Source organism: Gymnogyps californianus, chromosome 2, assembly GCF_018139145.2.
Source record: "Gymnogyps californianus isolate 813 chromosome 2, ASM1813914v2, whole genome shotgun sequence".
Taxonomy (NCBI): domain Eukaryota; kingdom Metazoa; phylum Chordata; class Aves; order Accipitriformes; family Cathartidae; genus Gymnogyps; species Gymnogyps californianus.
Genome location: NC_059472.1, coordinates 12,792,545 through 12,813,784, shown reverse-complemented (window position 1 = coordinate 12,813,784; position 21,240 = coordinate 12,792,545). Strand labels below are relative to the sequence as shown.

Sequence of the window (21,240 nt, the reverse complement as noted above, 5' to 3'; positions counted from 1 at the left end):
GTACTGTCCTGAAAGCATAACTTAATCCTGCGAGTGGATAAAAAGCAAAGCAATGAGGATAATGCACTCTTGAGTTTCTGGCTCCTTTGACTCCATCCCTGTCTGGGACAAACTTTCTCTCTTCTCCAAGGAGTTAACTCAGATCTCAGTATTCACCTCCCTAGAGTTTATTATGAATTTATTAAAAAAAAAAATCCAATCCCTTCAGCTATGAAAATTACCCTCATTTGTCTATAAATAGGCTTAACCTCTTAAACTGTGTCAGATGCTGCTGATTCACCAATCTGATCTAGATCTTCAGATGTTCTCTGCTCCTACAGCTCCAGGGCAAATGACTCATGCTGTTTGCAAGTGCCATATCCCACTGAGCCTGGCAGTACCACGATTCTGCTAGCAGCGTGTCTGCAGATTTCTACTAAAACCTGGGCAGGGATTTTCTCCTGATCAAGCTGAGCTCACCAACATCCTGCAGCCACAAAGCAGTATGTTGTATTTACAGGAAAACCCATGTATTTGCATTAGTCCAGCCACAAATCAGCAGAGGAGAATGCATTCTAGAATCAAACAAATACGATAAAGGCAAAACCCTCCTGATCCATGTAATCATTTCCCCAGCTGCATTTCCCTTCCCTGGTGACAGTCCTAGGAAGGTCGGTCTGCACTACCTATCACCTTACCTTTGAAATTGCTTTGGAAATATGAAAGCGAAATGCCAATGTATTTTCAGTCAATCTAAATGGCTTTTATAGTTTGTTTCTGGAAATGAGAGAGCCCTGAGCTATCTGAATGTTCTCTCCTCACTCTATAAAGCATTTGTTTTTAAAAGCAGAAGGGATTCACTCTCCCAGTTGTGTGCCCATTCCTAGAGTTGTCCCAAACCTTCTGCTAACTTTCCTGGGGAAAGGGAAAATCTAGATGTTGAAGAATGGGGAAAAAACTTTTCTCCTAGGTACATTTTAGGGTAATGATGCCCTTCTGGCTATGGGGCACCTGGGGACAGAAGAGGCTGGTGTTAGACAGCTAATGCCCATCCGCCACGTGTTGCCTGAGTTTCCAGGAAGCCCTGGGCCTTGGCACTTGTTTGATCGCATTTGTGCGCTGATCTGTGGAATGGGCTGTGGTCCAGGGAGCCACAGGGAAGAGCTGATATCTTTTTTTTGAGGTGTACTTCAGTTATCCAGGTTATGGCATAAGATGTTGCTCTTGCCTAACGAATGAGCTGGATGCTTTGAAACTCCAGCTGATGATGCTCTGAGAGTCATCTGTGTCCTCTGCTCTGAATCTCTCGTAAGCTCTTTGGAGTAAGGACCCATGTATTTTACGCTGCCATCACGAATAACGGACTCTCGGCTTGAAATCCGTGATTGACTGTGTGTGTCGCATTTCATGCCATTAAAAACATAAGCTCAAGCTTGGAAGGGCGAACATGCTTTTGGCTTCTCTGCCATTTGTATTTCAGTGTGCAGGCACCACTTCTTTCACTGCGTGTTGCTGTTTTTCTCTTGAGAAAATTTCCAGAGCCCCCTATGCCTGGAGAAGAAACAGACTCTATTTACTGACATTTGTTCCAAGTTATAATGAGCAGAAAGACAACTCTTGTAGGCTCTAAACAGGATCTCTCAGCTAGAAGCCTTCAGGGCTTCAGCCAGCACCTCCCAAGCCCAAAGACTGCCTTCTTTTAAAAAGGTCTGAATTACCCATTAAATATCGCAGTGTCTTGGAGAACGTCCATAGGACCTCTCTGCTTTCATCCTTGGTCAAGGCTTGAGCTGGAGCCCAGTTAAGCTGCTGGGAGTCTTCTCCTTAGGATGCCATGACTATGTGTGCATTGCTTGCATGCCATGGTGTGCCATGAATGCCATAGTTCACGCCATGGGCAGGGGGAATTCGGGATCCCATTAATGGCTAATTCAGGTGCAAGCTCCACTGCAAGGGAGTCCCAGGGCTGAAACGTGGCCTGAAGCATATGGAGGCACCATCGACACAGCCTGGGTGATGAGGAGCCTTTCCATGCTTTTGCACAGGATGAACCCTGGGTCAACACCTTGGGGAGGAATCGTCCTCTGCCATCGGCTTCCTGTCTGCAAACCCCAGTGCGTGGCAGGGGATTCTCCTCCGGCGGCTCATCCCTTTGAGTGTCTCAAAGGGATGCCGTCCTGCCACGTGGCAGCAGGCAATAGCTGTGCACGCCCTGACCCCCTGGACTGGCTTCCCACATCACGCTTGCTAACGGCCCTCATGCCAGAGGCAAAGTTTTCTTGACGGGCCGTATTCTGCAGTGCTCAGGCTGTCTCTAAGAGTAAGAGCCATACCCAGGGAACAGATAAACAGAACAATGTTTGAGCCTCTGGTACTCTTTAATGTCATTTTCAGGGAAATATGTGTGTCATAACAACATAAAGCAGGCATAGTTCCCTTGCTCTCGATCTGCCTGGTGCCAGGGTCCATGTCGTTCCAGCATCAAAACAGATCCAGCGAGTTTGTGGTAACTTTGCTCTCCCGAGAGCTGCCTCTTTTGTCCCCTTGGTTTGTACTTGTCTCTTGTCTTCCAGCAGTGTTCCTCACCCCTGCCAGGGGATGTCACGTACTGTTATGGTTAACATCTAATTTTCACTGGAAGCCCTTGGGAATTGGGCCCTTATCTCCACATACCATGCACATCAAAATGGTTTAATCAACCCTATTAATTCCAGGGCTTGCTGCTGATCTGGATAAAACACTGCACTTTCCCAGCACTGAAGCTTTGTAGCCACGTTTCACATTGCAGCAGTTTGCTCTCTGCTCCTTGGGGCTGGACACGTTCCCCTGCAGTCCCCCGGCTCTCACAGAGAGGTATCAGGGCTCTGCTCTAAGGCTCAGATTGGTTTTGGCTGATTTGCCAGACCAGGAATATCCCATCAGCTTGAAAATTTGGACTTGAGAGTCCTTGGTGTCACTTCCCGGTACTCTGGGCAGTCATTGCCACCTCCAAATGTGGGTGCAGAGCACCTGCAGAGCACATCTGCCCAGTTGTTTGGCCTGAGAAGGTGTCCGAGAGCAGGGAGAAACCTCAGTGACGTGCCAAGACCAGGGCAAAACTCAGAGGATGTCATTACAGCTGTGGCACTGGGGGACCTAAGGAAGGGGACATGCCTTTGCCCTTGTCCCAGCATGCCTGCTTTAGGGAGGGGTGGTGAGACATGGCTTATTCATCAGAAGACACAGCCTGATTGAGAAACAAACTTCAGAGGACTAGACATGGGAGGATTAGATATAGGAGGACGGTTTATAGACATCTTCCTGACCAGATGAAGAAGTGGACCAGATTCTACCACCTTTTCCCACCTCCAGCAGTATTTTACCCCATGGGTCACCCCCACCCTAAAGCCAAACGCCTCCAACAGCTGTGGGGATGCCTCATGTTTAAAGCAGCCACGAGGCATCCACCTAATGGCCTGGGGCTGCTCGAGATGTGCTGCTCCTTGCTTTTCTCAGAAGGGGTTCTTGCAACATGAAAGAAGTGCAGGCAAACAAAGAGCCCCAGGGAGAGAAGTGACAAGCAGCAGCTGGGGCTGGCGGGTGACTTGCCGAGTGACAGAGCAGTTGGGCTCCTCGCTACTCTGCTACTATTTTGGAAACTTCAATAAACAGAAGAGGCCAGATCAATCTCTCAGTGCTCCAGCGCAAACCCTGAAGAGCCCCCTTGACTTCGGTGGCAACGGCAGCCTGAGACACCAGTTTCTCCGTATGCACTGTGCTTTGTTTGGACCCCGGGCAAACTCATCAGAAATAGCCACTGAAAACATTATCACCAGTTCACTAATTAGCAGGTCTCAGCTCCTTTGCTGGTGCAAGCTTGCACCAAGGAATTCATGCTCATTTGTGCCATGGAGAATATGACCGTTTAACTTCTGTGTGGGAGCTTTCAAGCAGCTGGAAAAAAAGTATGGATGTTTATATTTTTAAAAAGGGATTGTTTTTGCCACTGTCAATTATTAATGGCTTTCAGGTCAGGCTAAGGAACAATGCCAGAGATAAATTACCCTGTACGCTATTCATATATGCTTGCCCCAATTGTTTCCTTCTCAACTAGAGGATTCACCTCGCAGTGAACTCCTTGGCGTTTGGACAAAAACGACTGACGAAGTGATGAACTCGGAGCGCCCATTTATTTATGCATCGACATCTTTCCTACTTTGTCAGGTGTGTTTAATCAAAAAGAAGCAGGAAATGCATTATAATTATAAACATATTACTGCACAAGAAAAAGGCTGCCTTTGGAAAGGATTGTATTGTTTGATAAACAGTTACAGTGAAAAAACACAGGCTTAACCTACGAAGCTCTTTTGCTAAGATCAAAGCAAAGCTGCCTGCCACCATAGGCGGCCTGTGCAGCAGGATTCAGCTCTGAGTTTGCAGCAAGGGAAGTGGAAGAAAGTTAAAAAAAAAAGGCAATCTCCTCCCTTCTTTTTTTTTTTTTGCCTGAAACTTTTCCCCTAGTATAAAAAAATGACTCAAACATTAAATATTTGCTGTTAAAATTAATAGACTTAGTGATGAATCCAGCTGAGAACACAATAATTAGGGCCCAGTCCAAAGCCCCTTGCTGAAGCCCATGGAGAGACTTATTGTTTTCAGTGGGATCTGACTCGGGATCCTGGTGAGCCAAAGCAAAGGTGGTGTTATGGCATAACCCTGGGAGATCCTGGATCTCTTGCAGTCTTTCCATGTGACCTTGCTCAAGCTTGCAAGCATTCTTTAATCCGGAGCACAGCCGAACCCGAGTCAGTAATCTGCTGCTGCTGTGAAAAGCAAAAGTCCTTCTGGGCTGCGAGAGCGGGAGTGCTGTAGGTAAGACGCAGAAGGGTTTATTGCCCTTCTCAGCACTGCGAGGCTGAGCCACGGCCCTGCACTTAAATAAAAAAAAAAACACAGACAAACTGGAACTTGTCTAGAGGAGAGCAACAAAAATGATCAGAGGTCTAGAAAACATGACTTATGAGGAAAGATTGAAAGGGCTGGGTTTGTTTAGTTTACAGAATTTGAAACATCCTAATAAACTTTAAAGATGCGAAAAAATAATATCGTATCAAAAAGGGTAATCGATTGCCCTTTATCTCTGTGGACATGGCAGAAGGTACAGCAAAGAAGATTTAGGATAGATTGTATTAAAAGCTGTGAGGTTAATAATGCACTCAAGTATGTTACTTAAGGAGGGAGCAGAGTGTCCCTCATGGGAGATTTTCAGTGTGTTGAACAAGTACCTGCCATGAGGGACTGGATAACTCACTGTCCCATGGAGCAGGCTGCTTTCAGCCATGTGGTCCTATGGTTTCCATGATCTAGTGACTGTCTTGGGACACCCAAGAATGAGACCTTGGAGGTGATGAGCCTTCACAGCACTCCCCGATTTGAAAAAAAATGGCAGGTGCTCAGCCCTTCTAAAAGTTGACCCCCAAATCAATGACCCTTTCTTAAAACCCTCTTTTCCTTGGCTTCCATGGTTATTAAATAAAGACCAACAAATTCCCACCTCTTCATGGGGCCGTCATTGTATTTGTGAAGTACCTTGCTGCTTGCCCATGGGGGATTCACATCTAAGCAAGCGCTCAAATGCTCAAATATTAGGATGATGAGACCTCTGGAAAAGCATGTGGTGACTCAGAAAGTGTTCCAGGTAGCAGTGGCCTCGCAGATCCTGCTCGGGTAAGTCCCCTCCTGACACTGGAGAAAGCGGTACCTTGGTCAACCTTTGCTAGAAGTCTTTCACCCATAGCACCACTGGGTACACAATTGCAAAGCACTCAGGACGGCACTAGGTATTGCTCTAGGTGGCCCAGGTGGTGGCCAGCACCTGATTAGAAAGGCAGCATCCCTTCTCCCCATAGCATCTGCCCTGGGGCTGTGTATCCCCTGCCCTGAAGCTGCATGTGCTGCTGCCTCCCTGTGACGGAGAGACTCTGCTGGCCCTCATCTGCCTCGGTAAGACTCAACACTGTTCTCTGGTTTCAACCCTTTTTGCAAAGGGCCCCAAAAGCTTTGGTCAGAGTTTGCATCAAAATTGACCACAAGACCGAAGTCTATCAGAAACCAGGCTTTGTATTTACTGCCCAGCAAACCCAAATTCCTTGAATTAAGGGCATGAGGTGAGGAGTTTGTGAAGGGAAGGAACGCAGGGTTGCAGCCAGAGCAGAGCTGGCCATAGCCCTTGGCATCTCCAAGGACTTGGGGGTAACGTGAGGGCTCCCCGAGGGCTGGGGGAAGGATGCTGTGCTCAACACTGCTGCGACCGTGCCTCTTCTTTGCACTCCCCATTTCCTGCCCAGCTACAGCTGTGCAAGGTACTGTTTGGTCCCCGCATGAACGCTGAGAAAATCACTAGTTATATGATACAGGAATTAAAAAAATCTGTCTGCTTCCAAGCGTAAACCAATGACTATGGCAATGGTTTGCAAACATGGGGTTATGGCCCCAAGTCAGCTTTTTTCCCTCGGTTCTGGGTACAGTCACGAGCCTGGCAGGAATCCATGTCAGCTAAAATGCATGGCAGCAACTGGCGTCTCCTGGAGTTTTGGAGCTGAGTGGGGTCACAACAGGAAGGATTTTGGGAAGGCGGCACTGTGGGTTAGGAATAAACATATCCCCAGGGCAGACTTTCCATAATTGGCCATGACAAGGCTTCTTTCTCCAGAGAGCTGGAGCTGGCCTGTGAGGAAGCAGAATGAATCACTGCTCCGATCCAATTTGGCAAGTGCCGTGATTTAGCCCTGCTTTGCACAGGGAGGAGATGATGATATAGACTGAAAGACAGAGGAGAAACGTAGCCAAAGGCTTCCGAGCTGGGAGATGAGTTTGGGTTCCCACTCATTTTTTGCAGGTTTACTCAGATCCTTAGAAGGAAACCCTGGCAAAAACCGCTGGTACAAAAACAATTCCCTTTATCAACAATGCAGAGGGAACAATGGGGACTCCTGAACACAAAGCTCATACAAACAATAATAACCATTTTATTTCGCATTGTTAAAACAGCAGTTGATACGCAATTCTTACTTCCAGCCCCCCACTTGGTTAACTATTTCTGTCACCCTTCTGCTCTCAGATACAGATTTATGGCAGGGGATCTTAGTGGTTGGAGTTGTGTCCTGCAATGTGGTGGTGACCACATGGCTGTGCAGCCTTCTGTGAAGGCGAAGGTTGAGCGTCGTTTCCTCATGCCACCCTGTATCCTTGGAGAAGTCCCACTTTCTTTCAAATATGAGGAAAAAGGGGTGTTGTTTCTGCCATCCTTTCTCTGGATGGTGGTCATCAGTGCTATTTTAAAGCCCCTTGCTATCTCAGCGATCTTACCAAGCCTGGTGACCTGACAGCAGTTCACAGCCTGTTGTCTGTGATTAATCTGATGATTAATCCCCTCCCTTTGAAAATATGCACTTAGTGGCAGAACCCCACAAAAATATTGGTGGAGCCAGAGCTGCTCTGCCAAGTGGCAGACTTAGACTTGCTCTTCTTGGAAAGCTGGTTTCCTGTCACTGGCTTTCTCTCATCACTGTTTTCCAGTGGTTTGGAGAGAGGAGAAAGGGAAAAAAAAATTGTTCCTCCCAAATACCTCTTCTCTTTTACATTCCCTTTCCTCCATGTGTCCTCTCTGCTATTCCAGATTTCAGGAATTCCATCAGCCGAAGGGCTTCCTAACTAACCCCACTGCAATCCCCGATACAAAAGGAGAAGCAAGCTCCCTGCAAAACAAGATCCCTCAAAAAAGAAGACGCACAATCTTCATTTCCATCCTACCTTCTGCCGCTCCTTCGGAGAGCAGGCAGACGGAACAAAAATCTTCCCTGCACTGTGAAAGAGCGGTAGCTCAGAAAAGCCAAATCTGCATCTTGTCGCAATGTGAGAGTTCAGATCAAAGCATCAGCCTTTTGCTAATTTCTAATTTGATGTTAGGAACATTAAAATTTTATTTCTTATGAGATGACTACCATAGCTAATGCAGACAGCTGCTGCTGGGCTGGCTACAAGCGGCATGCAGTTGAGTTTGCATGTTAACAAATGCAGATTACTCAGATCTTACTTTCCCTGGAGATACCAGCATTCCTATTCACCTTTCATTTTAAAGTCTGTACAAGGCCAAATCCTGCACTAGGTTCTTACCCACTGTCTTTTCCTGTTTTCTTCTGAGACTCTGGGTAAGGCCTCCGGGCTGGACTTAGCAGCACCACATGCAATACTAGTCAGGTGAATATGGCATGAGCACAAAGCTCATGACCTTTCTGGCAGAGCGTTCAGGGAATGACTAACACTGCTGGTGCCTTCAAGGTCAGGAGTTTGTGGGACCCCATGAGGATCCTCCATGTGCTCTCTGCAGAGCAAGGTGGGTCCTATCTGGGAAGGAAAGCACAAAATGTCCTGGGAAGTACCAAAGGTCATTTAGAGAAGGTTAGAACAGGGGACACACTGGAGTGTAAGGCACCCATGGTCAAAGAGTTTGTGTGGCAGTTTTCCCTTTGGTGTCCATGTGTCAGTCTCTGGATCATAGCTGTCCAAGGAATCCAAGTCCTCAATGACATTGTCCACGGTGAGACATCGTCCTCCTGTGACATACAGCTTGTTCTTGATGACAGTGGCCCCATGATGCATTCGTCTATCCTTCATGTCTGCACATTTAACAAACTTGTTGCCTTTTGTATCATAAGCAATTATTCTCCGGGTGTACCCTAAATGCAAAGCCAGAGGTGGAAGAGACAGATGGGAATTAGAGCTTATGGCTAGCAGAAGGAATGGTAATATATTTCCTGCTCGTCTTCAATAAAACCTATTATACTGGTACATAATTTGGCAGAATTAAGATATCTAAGCTGGGAAGTGATGATGTGTCACAAGAATGCCTGTCTGTCTATCTTCCCTTCCTGTTTGTCCTCACCCTGTCTCATAGCACCTTGGCAGCCAAGGCTCGACGAGCACCATAAAACCCATCAGATCAGGCAAGCAACCTGTCAAACACAGTTGGAGCTTGCAGTTTTCTGCATGTGCCTTCAAATGTCCCAAAGTATTTCTTTTCACCTAACAGACTTCTAGAGCTTCACTCGGAAATACAGAAACCCATGGCACATGGGAAGGGAGCAACAATGCCTTGTTGGGTTGGAGTCGTAGCTGTCTACTGAATGGAGCTGGGTAGTCAACCGCACAGTGCCACCGGTGCTCGCTCCACTCCCAAAGCCCTCGGTGCCACATCTGTGCTGGCCACCATGCCAGTTACCCAACTGACAGCTCTTCCACTGAGGGGTGATGTAACCTTGCATCTGCTGAGAGGTAGGGGCTGGTACCAGGGCCATTGCCCCGGAGCAGTGGAGGTGTGGAAGCTTGGTACCCAACAGTACCTTGCCCATGTATCCCTGTAGATAATCAAGAGTGCCCACGGCAAACAAACTGCTTTGGGCCATGTTTTGCAGGCCTTGAAGCCACTTTCCCTAATAAAAATCAAGGCCTGTCTTGCTTAGGCCAACCCACTCCCCTTTCTCATTATGTGACCAGTCATGCAAAGAGGACCTGAAATGTGATGAAAGGTATTTTTAAAAGAAAATGTTATTTTTGTGGGTTTTACTGTTGTTGATAAACTAAGAGTGTTTGGCCAATGTTTTGGCATGGAAGCTGGTAAATAAAACCTGACCATGGTGAATCTCTCTACTTTCAAGCAGAATGAAAGATGTTTAAAGTTAACGTGAATTTCTGTGGCTTTTGTTAGATAAATAAAAAATAAATTGAGAACTTAAGCTCAGCAGCAGCAGACTTGGGTCAATACAGGCCCTTCAGATTAATGCATTTGAAGATAAGAGAGTTGAAAATACTGTATTTTGGGCACTGTAGTCTGAGGTCAGGGTAATCTGCCACACAGGAGCCTGATAGTCTTGGACCTTTTGACTCAGCTCTCCCCTATTCTCCCTGCAAAGGGTAGCAGTGGCCTCCCACTGAGAGATGACACCACATTTGAGTCCTGTGTGATTTGGGTTCAGTCCTCTGCTCTGCTAAAGCTTCCCTATGTCTCCTTTTCCCTTAAATAACCTAACACATGTTTCCTTGTGCCAGCCTGTGGTCAGGGGAGCTGCATTAAGGACTGTAGAGTCCCAAACTACCAATGACATGTGATCCATCAAAGTGCCACGGGCAGAGGCTGACCCTCAGGTTGAAAAGACACTGAGAAGTTTCCCCTCTCTGAGTTTTTCATGCCCCTCTCAGGACATTTCACAATTACCCCCAGGAGGCAGCTACAGGACTGATTGACCCCTCATAGCCCTATAGCCCACCCATCCCAACAAGCCGTCCATGGCCTTATGGTAACTGGGCTCTCCACCCTTCCAAGAAGAGCAGTCAGGGACGGCCAGGCTGTGAATCAGCAGGGGAGGAGCAGGACCTCCATGTCCTTGGCTTCCTCCCTTCTTCTGCAGAGCACTAACTTGCGTTGGCTTTTCCCCAGTTTCCCCCCACCCAGGTCTTGCTACTTGGAGTAAGAAGTGCCTCGTGGAGAACTTGTCCCCAATTCCATGGCCATGAGACCCCATGAGAGATGTGTATGGAGGGTCGACACACTCCTCCTTTCCTTCCCAAGCTCCACGTGCTTTTTGAGTGAGCACCCCAAGCAGGAAGGCTACGAAATCCCACAGGAGCTGGGCAGGGGGAGGTGGGAGGGAGAGTGAAACAGAGCCCTTACCACCTACGATGATAATCTGGTCTCCAATCACGACAGCTGGTGCACAGACATTCTTCACCACTCTGGTCTCCATCCGAAACCATGTATTCCTGGAGACATGGTAAACCTGACAAATAAATAAAGATACATAAGCAGCTGTTTATGTTGCATTTTAACTGGCAATTGTAATTATAGAGGAACTTATGGTTTTTATTTTGCCCTAATGAATACAATCCTCTGGCTTGAACTGCTGGAAATCCGAGAATTTACCCACTCTTTTTCCTAATATGTCCCCTTGGAAAGTGTTCTAGTTCTCCAGGCTTGTCTGCTCAGGAGATGCTAGCACACGCACTAAGGCAGAGTGTGTCTGTCATATGCAAGCTTCTCGGCTGTAAATCTTTGCATGGCCATTAAATCACTTTAACTCCTGGATAATGCTCTCCCAAAGTACAAGCCATTTCATTTCATTTTCCAGTTATTCTGTGTATTCCTGCCTTAGCCTTAGCAATTTCCTGGGTAAACAAACCTCAACTTCACCTAGCTCTGCTGGCAGCCACCGTGTTTGCCCAGCTACTATATTTGTGCTGGTGGCTGGTATGCACTCAGATTGGCAAAGGGACTTGTTGATGGGACTTAGAGTGGTATCTAAGTCATCAATTTATGTGAGGAAAAGAGCTGTTGCCAGATGATGATCATTCAGTCATCTGTATCTGGGCGATGCAAACTTTTATGTCACGTCATCTGCTTCTTAATATAGCAAATATCTCCAGGACATCTCCCCACTAACTGATAAATACATTTCCTTCCCTCGATTATTAAGTAGCGTTATCACCATAAAGAAGTATTGCTCATGTGCTGGCTGCCATCTTAGCCTTTAATGATCCTTCTTAGTTAAAACACCTAAACCAGTGAAAAACACTCATAGGGAAAGTAACACTACAACGTCGCTAAAGCATCAAATCAGATAAGAAAGGATTTCATGTATTTTTTCCTCCTAATAGAGTGTAACTGCTGAAAGCAGGCAGAGAGCCAGCAACATGTGGCAGGAGCCACATTTTTAACACAACTATTTATAGGAAATAACTGTCAGTTTAAGTCCTGGCCCTTTGATGAGTGAGAATCTAATCGCTCTAATGATCGTGAATCTTTGCTTTTGCTGTGAGCGAGCAGGTGCGCGGCTGAGACCCCAGCTCGGCCGCCAAGTGGAAAGCACTGATTTTTGTGAGATTAGCTACAGGCAAAAAGCCAGGCAGGGGGGTTGGCTGCTGCCTGCCATAGCATCACCTGCAGCAGCCCTGGCCCCAGTGCCCACCAGTGGCAGAGCTGACTGACACCCAAAGAAGTACCTCGGGGCTTGTGCCTGAAAAACACTCAAAGGGGAAAATGAAAGAGTTGCAATGCTCCTTGCAGGCAAGACTTCCCTGAAGCCATGTGTCAACTCATCCTCTTATTCTGCCTCTTGCTGCAACTCACAATAAAGTTTTTTGGGGGGTTTGATTTCCTTGGGAGGGTGATGAACTGCTAAATACCTTAGATGAAACTGCCTATGACAAGCAGGACTGACCATTACCTGGATCAGCCGGACAGGGTTTTGCATAACGTCTTCTCCCCCAAAGAGGTAGACCCTCTGATCTTTGGCAGCAACAGCGGGGTGAAGAACAGCAACAGGCATGTTTGCCATGCTCTCACAGGTGTTGTAGACGCTATCGTATCTTTCCACAGCATTCAGGATTTCCTGGTTTTTGCCAATTCCACCGAATGATAAAATATAATTTTTATACGCCAAGCTTCTGTGGGAGTAACGTGGAACTAACATGTGCTCAACCAACCTCCACTGATTGAGTTTGAGGGAGTAAATGTAAATGTTATCACTGACCGGGCTTTTCTTATTGCTAACAGGCATCCCTCCGAGCACGTAAATATTGCTGTGTAAGCTCACTGCAGAAGCTTTGTACAGGCGCATGGGAAGTTTGGCCAGGCTTAGCCATTGGTTTGTCTTGTCATCATAGAGCAGGACATCCCTCATCGTCTGCTGGCTGTCCTTCCTGCCACCAATGATGATGAGGAACTCTTGGTTGGAGTACCTGCGAGGAACATGCAGCATGGGCTTGATGTCAGGCGCGTTGGTGCTGTACAAGGAAAACATATGTCTCCGGGCTGACTCAAGGATGCTCCTGCAAGTGGGTGAGGACTGAACGAGGGAGTCATTGGCAATGAAGTGGAAGAGGAAAGTTGGATGGACGTACTGAAGCCGGACCTTCTTGAACAACTCTTGGATGTAGCCTTGTCTTGCCTGGAGGTCATGCCGGATCCAGACCATCAGTGTCTCGAAGACCTGCTCCTCCTCCCCGCAGAGCTCATCGTCTCCAAGATAATCGATGAGCTCCAAGGGACAAAGGTCTTTCAGGTCCTCAGAAGAGGCCACCTCAGGAAAGCATTTCAAAGCCATAGCCTTGGCTTTCTTATTCAGGCTTTGGCAGTTCAAGACTTTTGCCAGTCTGATCATGCTCAGACAGTTGTCAGGAGTCAGCTTGTCTTGGAGGTAGGCAGAGCAGGCCTCAAACAGCTTAGCGTACTGCAGCATGGAGGCCGTCTCCAACAGGCACAGGACATTCTCAATGGATATAAGAATCTCCCCTGTGTAAACATAAAGAATAATCTGATCCAAAATCTCAGCGTCGATGCCCTTCAGGCTGACTTTAGCCTGGCGACTCTCTCTGAAGTCGTTACAGAACATTGCCTTGAAGTATGGACTGCTGGAAGCCAACACGTTTCGGTGGCAGGGGATTTCAAAGCCCCCGGAGCAGAGGGTAACATCAGTCAGCATCCCACTCTGCCGGAGAGCATTCAGCTGCCTCAGCAGTTCGGAGGAGAAGTCCTGGTCTTTGAAGAGAAACTCCTCAGTGGATCCCTCCTCCATAGCAAAGTAGCAGAGAGATGAATTCTGGACTTGGCAGAAAAAAACAAATTCTTAGCAGCTTTTATTGAAATATCCAGCTCCAAGGGAACAAATCGGGAACTTTGATGTTGCTCTAAATATCCGTTCGCTGTTACGCATAAAAATAGAACATGGGTTAAGCACAGTGGGAAAATAATAAAGAAGCTAAAAGGTCACTAAGACCCTTTAAAATTTTCATAAAGTTATCAAATAGGTTGCAGCTCTGAGGTCAGCACTGCCTGTGTCCCTGGCAAGAAGCAAAAGCACTGAAGTTATCTCATTGATTTGGGATGAAAGCTGGACAGCTGAAGCAGTTGGTTTGTTCGTTGTAATCACGTTGAATAAATGCACTTAGACATTTATTCACTATTTTAAAGTATTAGCAGTTTAGTAGCTTGTGCCTCTTTCCCCTAGAGTTAGTCACTCCCAAAGAATGTAAATCTGGCAGAGCTGAACTCTGCAGCAGGGCAAACGAAACCCTAGAGAATGGGAATCTGCATTAAAACAGTTATTTATTAACTCTGCTTAGCTGTGGTTTTTTTTATGTTAATCAGACACACAATGACTAAATTAAGTGCCAGGCAGAACAACATGATGAGTACCTATTGTCATGGCTAACTGCTCAACCTGCAGTGAAATGGTAGGGTAGAAACGTTTACCTTCTGTTGTCCTTCACTGCATGCACTTACTCTCTGTCGTTTATTCTCTGCTGAGATTTTCCATAGCTAGAGCCTGGATAAAAACCTATAAACCCACAGGACGTTTCTTTCAGTAGGTAAGTGATTCATAGAGGGTGATTTCTGGACGTGTTTATTCTGAAGTCACTTTTGCCGCTTTCGGGAGCTGTGCGCAGGAGCGGCGAGGCGGTGGGGCATTGTATACATTCCAGCGCTAAGAATAGGCGCACACGGACTTCTCGCTGTTATCACATGTGACGCCGCCGTTGCCTTTTGCAATGACCTGGCTGGTACTGAGCATGCCCAAGTGGTGTTTTTCTGGCAAATGCTTACATATAATAAATAGACACGGACAGGAAAGTTCACTTATAAAAGTCCTGGCCGTCCGTTTGGAAACAGCAGCAGGACCCTGTCCTAAAGTGCCTGGGAACTCTAGAAGCCTGTAAACAGTCTGCAATGCCTCGCGCTAGGTAATGCACTGTCACTGTAGTTTCATGGAGGAGAGAGAAGGGCTTCCAGGGACCCCGGTGGGACGGACCGTGTCTCCACCTTATGGAGAGATCTGGGGAGTGTCGGCCCGTTGCAGTCTGGTGGGAGATGCTGATGCACCGGGACCCCTGCACCCAGGGTTGCCCCAAGGTGGGCAGGGAGAGTCCAGCTACCTCTGCCAAGCAGAGAGTGAAGTTAGCTCTTGGAGCAGTTTCTTTATGATGCTGCTTGATATTTCATATAGAAAATATCAGGTTGTGGCCTTTTGTGTAAGGACCTCAGCTCTCTGAAAAAATTAGCAAAGAACTTCTCAAGGAGGTGGCTTGAGGAAGCTCAGTGTTACAGGTGGGAGGACTGGAGCGGGTTGCTGAAGTGAGTGCAGCAAGCTGGAAACCAGGTTCCCAGGGTGGCAGGTCCCAGGGTGGCACTTAGCTCCCCGGGACAGACACCTCGATGGGGTCCCTAACTGCCTCCACACGAACAACGTGTCAGAGCTCCTTTTGCGGCCAGTGAGGTCTAGTCAATACAACTGAGTCTGCCGAGTTATTCAGGTCACCAGTAAGTACTGCCTTTATTTGGGCAGGTGAACAGTCCTCCAGGCGCTGCTAGGTCTCCACAGGTGCTCAGCTGCCTCAGTCACATGTAGGTGTCCATATTTAACACTCCCATATAGGTATCTGTGATGATGAGCCTAAATCCATCCCCAGGGCTGGGATCAGTCGAGCGCCTTGTGCCAGCGGAGGATCTTCCACAACCCCAGCTGGCCCCCAGCTGGGTCTTCAGCAGGTCCAGTGTGATGTGTCCCAGCTCTGTGCCAATTTCCTGGGCGTTTCAAGAAAAATGGCATTGGCTAACCATGCCTGGGTAACAGGATTGGGTCCCTCATCTGTGCTGAAATTCCTCCCTTTGTTCTGGGATGGGACTGAATCCAAAATGTCGTTTCTAAGCATTGCTACCACAGGGAAACACAAGGTTAAAGCAAAACTCCTTCTCATATTTTCAAAGCCAAAGCTCATGGGTGAGTCATGTCTGCATCTAGTCACAGCGAGGCAGATGAGCAAAAATCGTTGGGAGCCACAGTGCCCTTATGTCAACTCCTGTGCCGCGCTGGTGTTTGCAGCCCTCCATATGTTCCTGCCCCCGCATCCGCGGCCCAGCAGATTGCAGGGATGGGGGCAGCCTGTTCCTCTAAAAACAGCAGCTTTGCATCACGGGTCATGCCGTACGTGGCCTTTCCCAGAGACTTTTCAATGCAGCATAACAACATGGTGAAATGCCTGAAGGCTAGACAAAACCCTGAAGGCCCAGACCTGTGTTAAAGACAGGGTGGAGTCGGGCTGGCATAGCTTTTTGGAGGCTGTGGCATCTTCTCTTCCCGCACAATCTGTGCGTGTGTGTGCACACGCATGTGTGAACAGCCAGGCGAAGTGAGGGAGGGGAAGGGCAGAAGCCACTGGACTTGACTCCTGCAGATGAGTCACTTTGACGGTAAACATGGCAATGTGCAGCCTTTTCCCTCTCCTCGAGTAAAGAGATGCCCCGGAGGATGATGTTGGGGCGCTGGGGAAAATGCGCCCTCCCCTCCCTACTCCCCGCCGCCGCTGCCTCACCAGCTGGCCATGATCTTGCTATAAATATTTAGAGTGGCATTAAAAACCCAAAGAAGAATTTCTCTCTCCTTGTCCAGAGAACATTAGTTACCCAAACAAAACTCCCTCTCGCTTTCTTTCTTGCTCTGTATGTATATGCTCTTGTTGCGGTCCATTTTGATGATTGATTTAGCTTTATATCTCTGTTCTGGCTCTAACTCTTTGCTGCCTGTTTAGTTCTGCCTCTTCCTGGCAGTGTCTGTGGATTATTTTTTTAACCCTTAAAGAAACAAATGATGCTATCTGACTTCACTGATGAGACTGTTTTATGGGGTCGGGGAAGGGTAGGTGGGATGTTCTTCTGCTTTAGATACTGATAAATGTGGCATTTAGAAGATCCCAGGCTCAATGGCTTTGCACGGTTATGCAAACTCCTGCTAACCCAGAGTACAGCGTGTGCTGTTTAAATAGCTTATTGCTCTCGGGGGGGTTGCTGCTCCCTGCTGAGTCTCCACACAGGTCCCTGCCAATTTGGGGCCAAGCCTCCCGAGCAATGAAGCTCCTGCTGCCTGCTTTACAACTCTCTCTTCTTTCTTTCCCAGAGATTATGGTTTCAGACACATCTCCAACCAAGTGGGAACATCAGCACTGCTTAGTTAGGATTTCCTTTATAAATAAACTAGAAATAATTTTTCATGGCATATCCTAGAACAGTATGTCCTATATGGCCCCTACTGCTGCAGGATGACCCCCAGTGAGAGGGAAGAGCTGTTTCTTCTGTGGGACAGAGTAACTTGGCTGCTAAAGTCTGTTTCTGAATGAGTTCTTGAGGCAGGTTTCCTAGGTTGGCATGCTATTTAACGAACCAGGCCTGAGCAGTCTTTTTTGGGAGGACAGGATACTGCATTAACCACGGGAGTGGGATGTTGCACGGATAATGGGCTGGTCTGAACACCATATGCAAGTGGGAAAGTGGGCTCGTTCGCAGGTTATGTGACCCAGCAGCACTGTGGGATGTGATGCTGCAGGTCCCCTGTAGCCCTTGAGGGAGGCAGGAGCCACTGTGGGCTGTTAAAAACAGCGACCCTCTGCAACTGCTGCTGTATGAACTCCATCAATGGCCAGTTTATAGAAAATGGCAATGTCTACCAAAGAACGACCACTTTGCTGCAATGCTGTATACTCACCCTGCTCCTTCTGCTCTCTCTCAAGTGTTTGGGATTGCTCAGTTTTGGAATTAGGATGGTTGAACCTTTGATCTGACCCAGAGCAGCTCTTCTTATGTTTTAATGTAATGGGATGATGAAATGTCTATTATCATGCACTAAGCAACAGAGTGGAAAAAAGCTGTAATCTAATCGGCCAGCAGACAGGTGCACAGAGAAGATTGGTGATGTCAGACAACTTCTAAAATTCATACACTGATCCTATTACAATTCAGGTGAAAATGAACAAATATGGATAAGGAAAAAGGACCGTTCAAGGCAGATACTTCACTGAGCTTATTCAGCGTTACGTGCGCTGCCTCGATGACTACCAGGCCCCACAGTTATCAAGAGAGAGATCATCCCTTTCCCCAAATTTGCAGTCTAAGTAGACAGGGGGACAAGAAAAAATATTGCTTATTATGGTCTTTATAAAACTGGGAGAGGGAACAAAACCCAGGATTAACATTCCTCATTGTAAAAAGAGACAATTACAGGGATCATAATTAATCAGATGCCATGAGTTGGAGAGGATGGGAAGATGCCCCAAGCAGCAGTGGTGGCTAGCTGGGGTGACAGCCTTCAGCCCAGGCTGGGAAAGTAGCCAGCACTGCCTGGGATGCTGTGTGCCCTGGCAGTGTGGAGCTTGGTCGGTGGGCCCTGACCAGGGTAAGATGGGCACCTGACACCATTTTGCTTATTATAAGCTGGAAGGGAGAGAAATACGGGAGCAGAAAGGAAGACTAATGTGTTGGGGAGTTATTAGACTTATGTATTGCATATTTACACATGCATGTAAACGTATATAATGAATATGTGCACTGAAAGAGCAAAGATATGTCTATACTAGCAAATTACTATCAAGAGATAACATGGATAGGGACCTTTCTACTCAACACGTATGTCTGTATCTCACTCAGCTGATAACGCCACCGGGAGACCTAACTCCACGTGTGATGTCTGGGCCAGACCTGTGAAGGAAATGTTTCCCCACACCCAGCATCTGGTTTTGGACTCATCCTGATACTCCCCACTGAAGCAGCCTCCCCGAGTCCTGCCCATGCTCAGTTGGAGCCCAGTGTGGATTTACTATTTGCTTCACTGGATTGGGAAAACACCCCATTGACCCTGTCCTCTAGCTCCCTGGCTGACATCTCAGGTTCACTGAAGGCAATGAAACTCCCCAAGCTAGCAAGTAGCAGAGAAGACATTGAAAAGTAAACAGAATCCAGTGTGAATATGGGGAATTCATGGACAATCATATGTGAGAATAAGATGAAGTCCTTCATGTTACTTCAGCCAACAGAAATACAATGACTATTCCACACGACACTGCCAGGTGTGGTCTCCTGCTCACAAAACTAACTAATTCTCCTAAAGTCATGGGAAGATTGGGTTGGGGAGCCCCTGGGAGCTCACCTAGTGCAACCTCCTGCTCACAGCAGGGCTAACCTCAGGGTTAGATCAGGTTGCTCAGGGACTTGTCCAGTTGAATTTTTGAAATCTTGAAAGATGGAGATTTCATAATCTCTCTGGGCAACCTGCTCCAGTCCTGAACCGCTCTCCTGGTGAAGATTTTTTTCTGTATGTCTGATAGGAATTTCCTCTGTTGCAACTTGTGAATGCTGCCTGTTGCCCACAGAGAAGTCTGGTATCTTCCTTCTGCTGGTACTAGTTGCCAACTATCTGATCTTCTTCCTATTCTTTAAGTCCAGATATCCTTATGATCCTTCTCTCTCATTCCTCTGTAACTATTGCATTACTCATTTTCTATTTAGCTGCTCAGCAAACATGATTTCCCTATCACCACAGCTGTTGTTCGCATTGGTATGATACTTAATTCTGAACTAAGGCTTAGTTTAAGACGTGATCGAATCTGTGTTTTGTTCTGGTTTTGTAGGCACGGTAACAGACTACATCTGTAGACACTGGTCTTGAAATCTGAACTTGAATTTTGAACCCCTGACCTAAACTTTTGTTATAGAGGCATAGGGACAAGTTTTACTCTAACAGCATTGGAGACACAGGGCAACTTCACAAATGTCACTGCCATCACTGTATGTATTGTGTACAGATAGAGAGCTATAGCATGTAATTCAATAATGACTTTGGCCCAGTATGTGTGGGTGTGATGATCTGTGGGCTTCTGGCTTGGTTTCAGGCCAATCTCTAATTAAAGAGTGAAAGATTAAGATGAAAGCAATTGTACTCTTCCTTCTTTAGTCAGAATGACCTACTGGTGTTAATTAAAACAGTCTTCAGGCAAAAATAAATTTGACTGCCAAAGTTATGCGCTTCACATTAAATAAGGACGTAGCTGGGTTTAAAGTGTGCTGAGCTTCTGGAGGTTTCACAGAAACCACTCATATAGCTTTGGGCACTCTTTTTGGAATATTTTAAAACAAATCCTTTGCCTAAACCAGCTCCTTCGTGTGCATTTCAGACACCCGCTGGCTTTTTCTTCAAACTACATCATTTGAGAATGGGTACCTGCCAGCTTATCTTGGACTGAACATAGAGTGTGACCTCTGGAGGATAAAATGTCACCAGGAACACTGGACACCTAAGTAGATTATTCATCTATCCTTTCTATAGTCTCTGGTTACAAGAGCCCCATGGCAACAGCAACAAGAAGATACGCAGATCCTGCACTGCTCTGCTCTTTCTGGGTCTGAACATTAAAATGCCTTTGATAAAGGCAAATCTGGAATCAGATGGTTCATTTCAGGTTCAGGATCTGCCCCTGACATTTTTAGGTTGCTAGAAATGTTGCCAAAGGAGGATCAGGCCTCTAAAATGCCGGAACATCCTTTTACACCTCTGTTACACACAGTTCATTGTTCTTAAAAGCCCTCCATCTTTCCCATCCCCCATTTATTTTGCCCCATCTTTACAGACTATAACTAGATGGCCAGGTACTACTGCTGCGACATTGATACAAGCAGGGAGAAACAGGTCCAGTGCTTCAGAAATACCATTCTCAATGGGAAGTAGATGCCATCAGCCATCATACCTCAGAGGATCTAGGTCTGAAAGACCCTTCCCCTTGCAGAGCTGTACACTCAAAAGGGGAAGGGGCCAGACACAGAGAAATGCGCACAAGCCCATCTCCTTGACCCAGACTCTTCTCTCTCTCTTCTTCTTTGTCAGGCCCTGTCATGTTATTTTTCATCTACATCTTCTCTCATACGATTATAGGATTTTAGGGTAATTCAGAGAGGCAGGGACCTCCGGTGGTCTCTAGTTCAACCTCCTGCTAAAAGCAGGGTGAGCCATGAGATCAGACCAAGTTGCTCAGGGTTTTATCCAGTCAGATCTTGGAAACCTCCAAAGATGGAGACAATACAGCTGTCCTGAGGCCCGTGTCTGTCTCTGTAGCAACAGCATTTCCCTGCCTGACAGATCCACCTCACGAAGCCCCATCTCTTCCCCAGCTATGCTCCTGCATCATATCCCAGGAGGTGGTACCGATGGGGACTGCAAGTCCTTATCTCCTTCATGGGACAACTTAGGAGGTGACTATGCTGAGAGGTCAACTCATAGACAGGGAAATCACTCTGACCTTCCCTGTTGATAGCAGGATTTTAATCAGGGCCTGACTCAAATCATTAATTCACAGCCCTCAGGTTGTTTAAAGAGGTGTGATAATGGGCTGAGAAGAAATTACTATCCATTT

General features: G+C 47.0%; 1 protein-coding gene across 1 annotated transcript; it reads right to left on the bottom strand.

The window, feature by feature from the left end:
* Positions 1-8,409: 8,409 nt before the first annotated feature.
* Positions 8,410-13,586, bottom strand: KLHL38 (kelch like family member 38). Its single transcript, XM_050892687.1, has 3 exons — positions 12,237-13,586; positions 10,688-10,793; positions 8,410-8,696 (listed from the first exon to the last, which is right to left on the bottom strand). Exons 1-3 carry the CDS (start codon positions 13,584-13,586, stop codon positions 8,410-8,412), a joined length of 1,743 nt encoding a protein of 580 aa, XP_050748644.1.
* Positions 13,587-21,240: the final 7,654 nt, after the last annotated feature.

Coding starts and splice junctions, on each gene's coding strand:
- KLHL38 (XM_050892687.1), bottom strand. CDS start 13,586: ATGGAGGAGGGATCCACTGAGGAGTTTCTCTTCAAAGACCAGGACTTC. Junction 10,794..12,236: donor ACCCTGTCCGGCTGATCCAG/GTAATGGTCAGT, acceptor TTTATTTGTCAG/GTTTACCATGTCTCCAGGAA. Junction 8,697..10,687: donor CCAGATTATCATCGTAGGTG/GTAAGGGCTCTG, acceptor CTTTGCATTTAG/GGTACACCCGGAGAATAATT.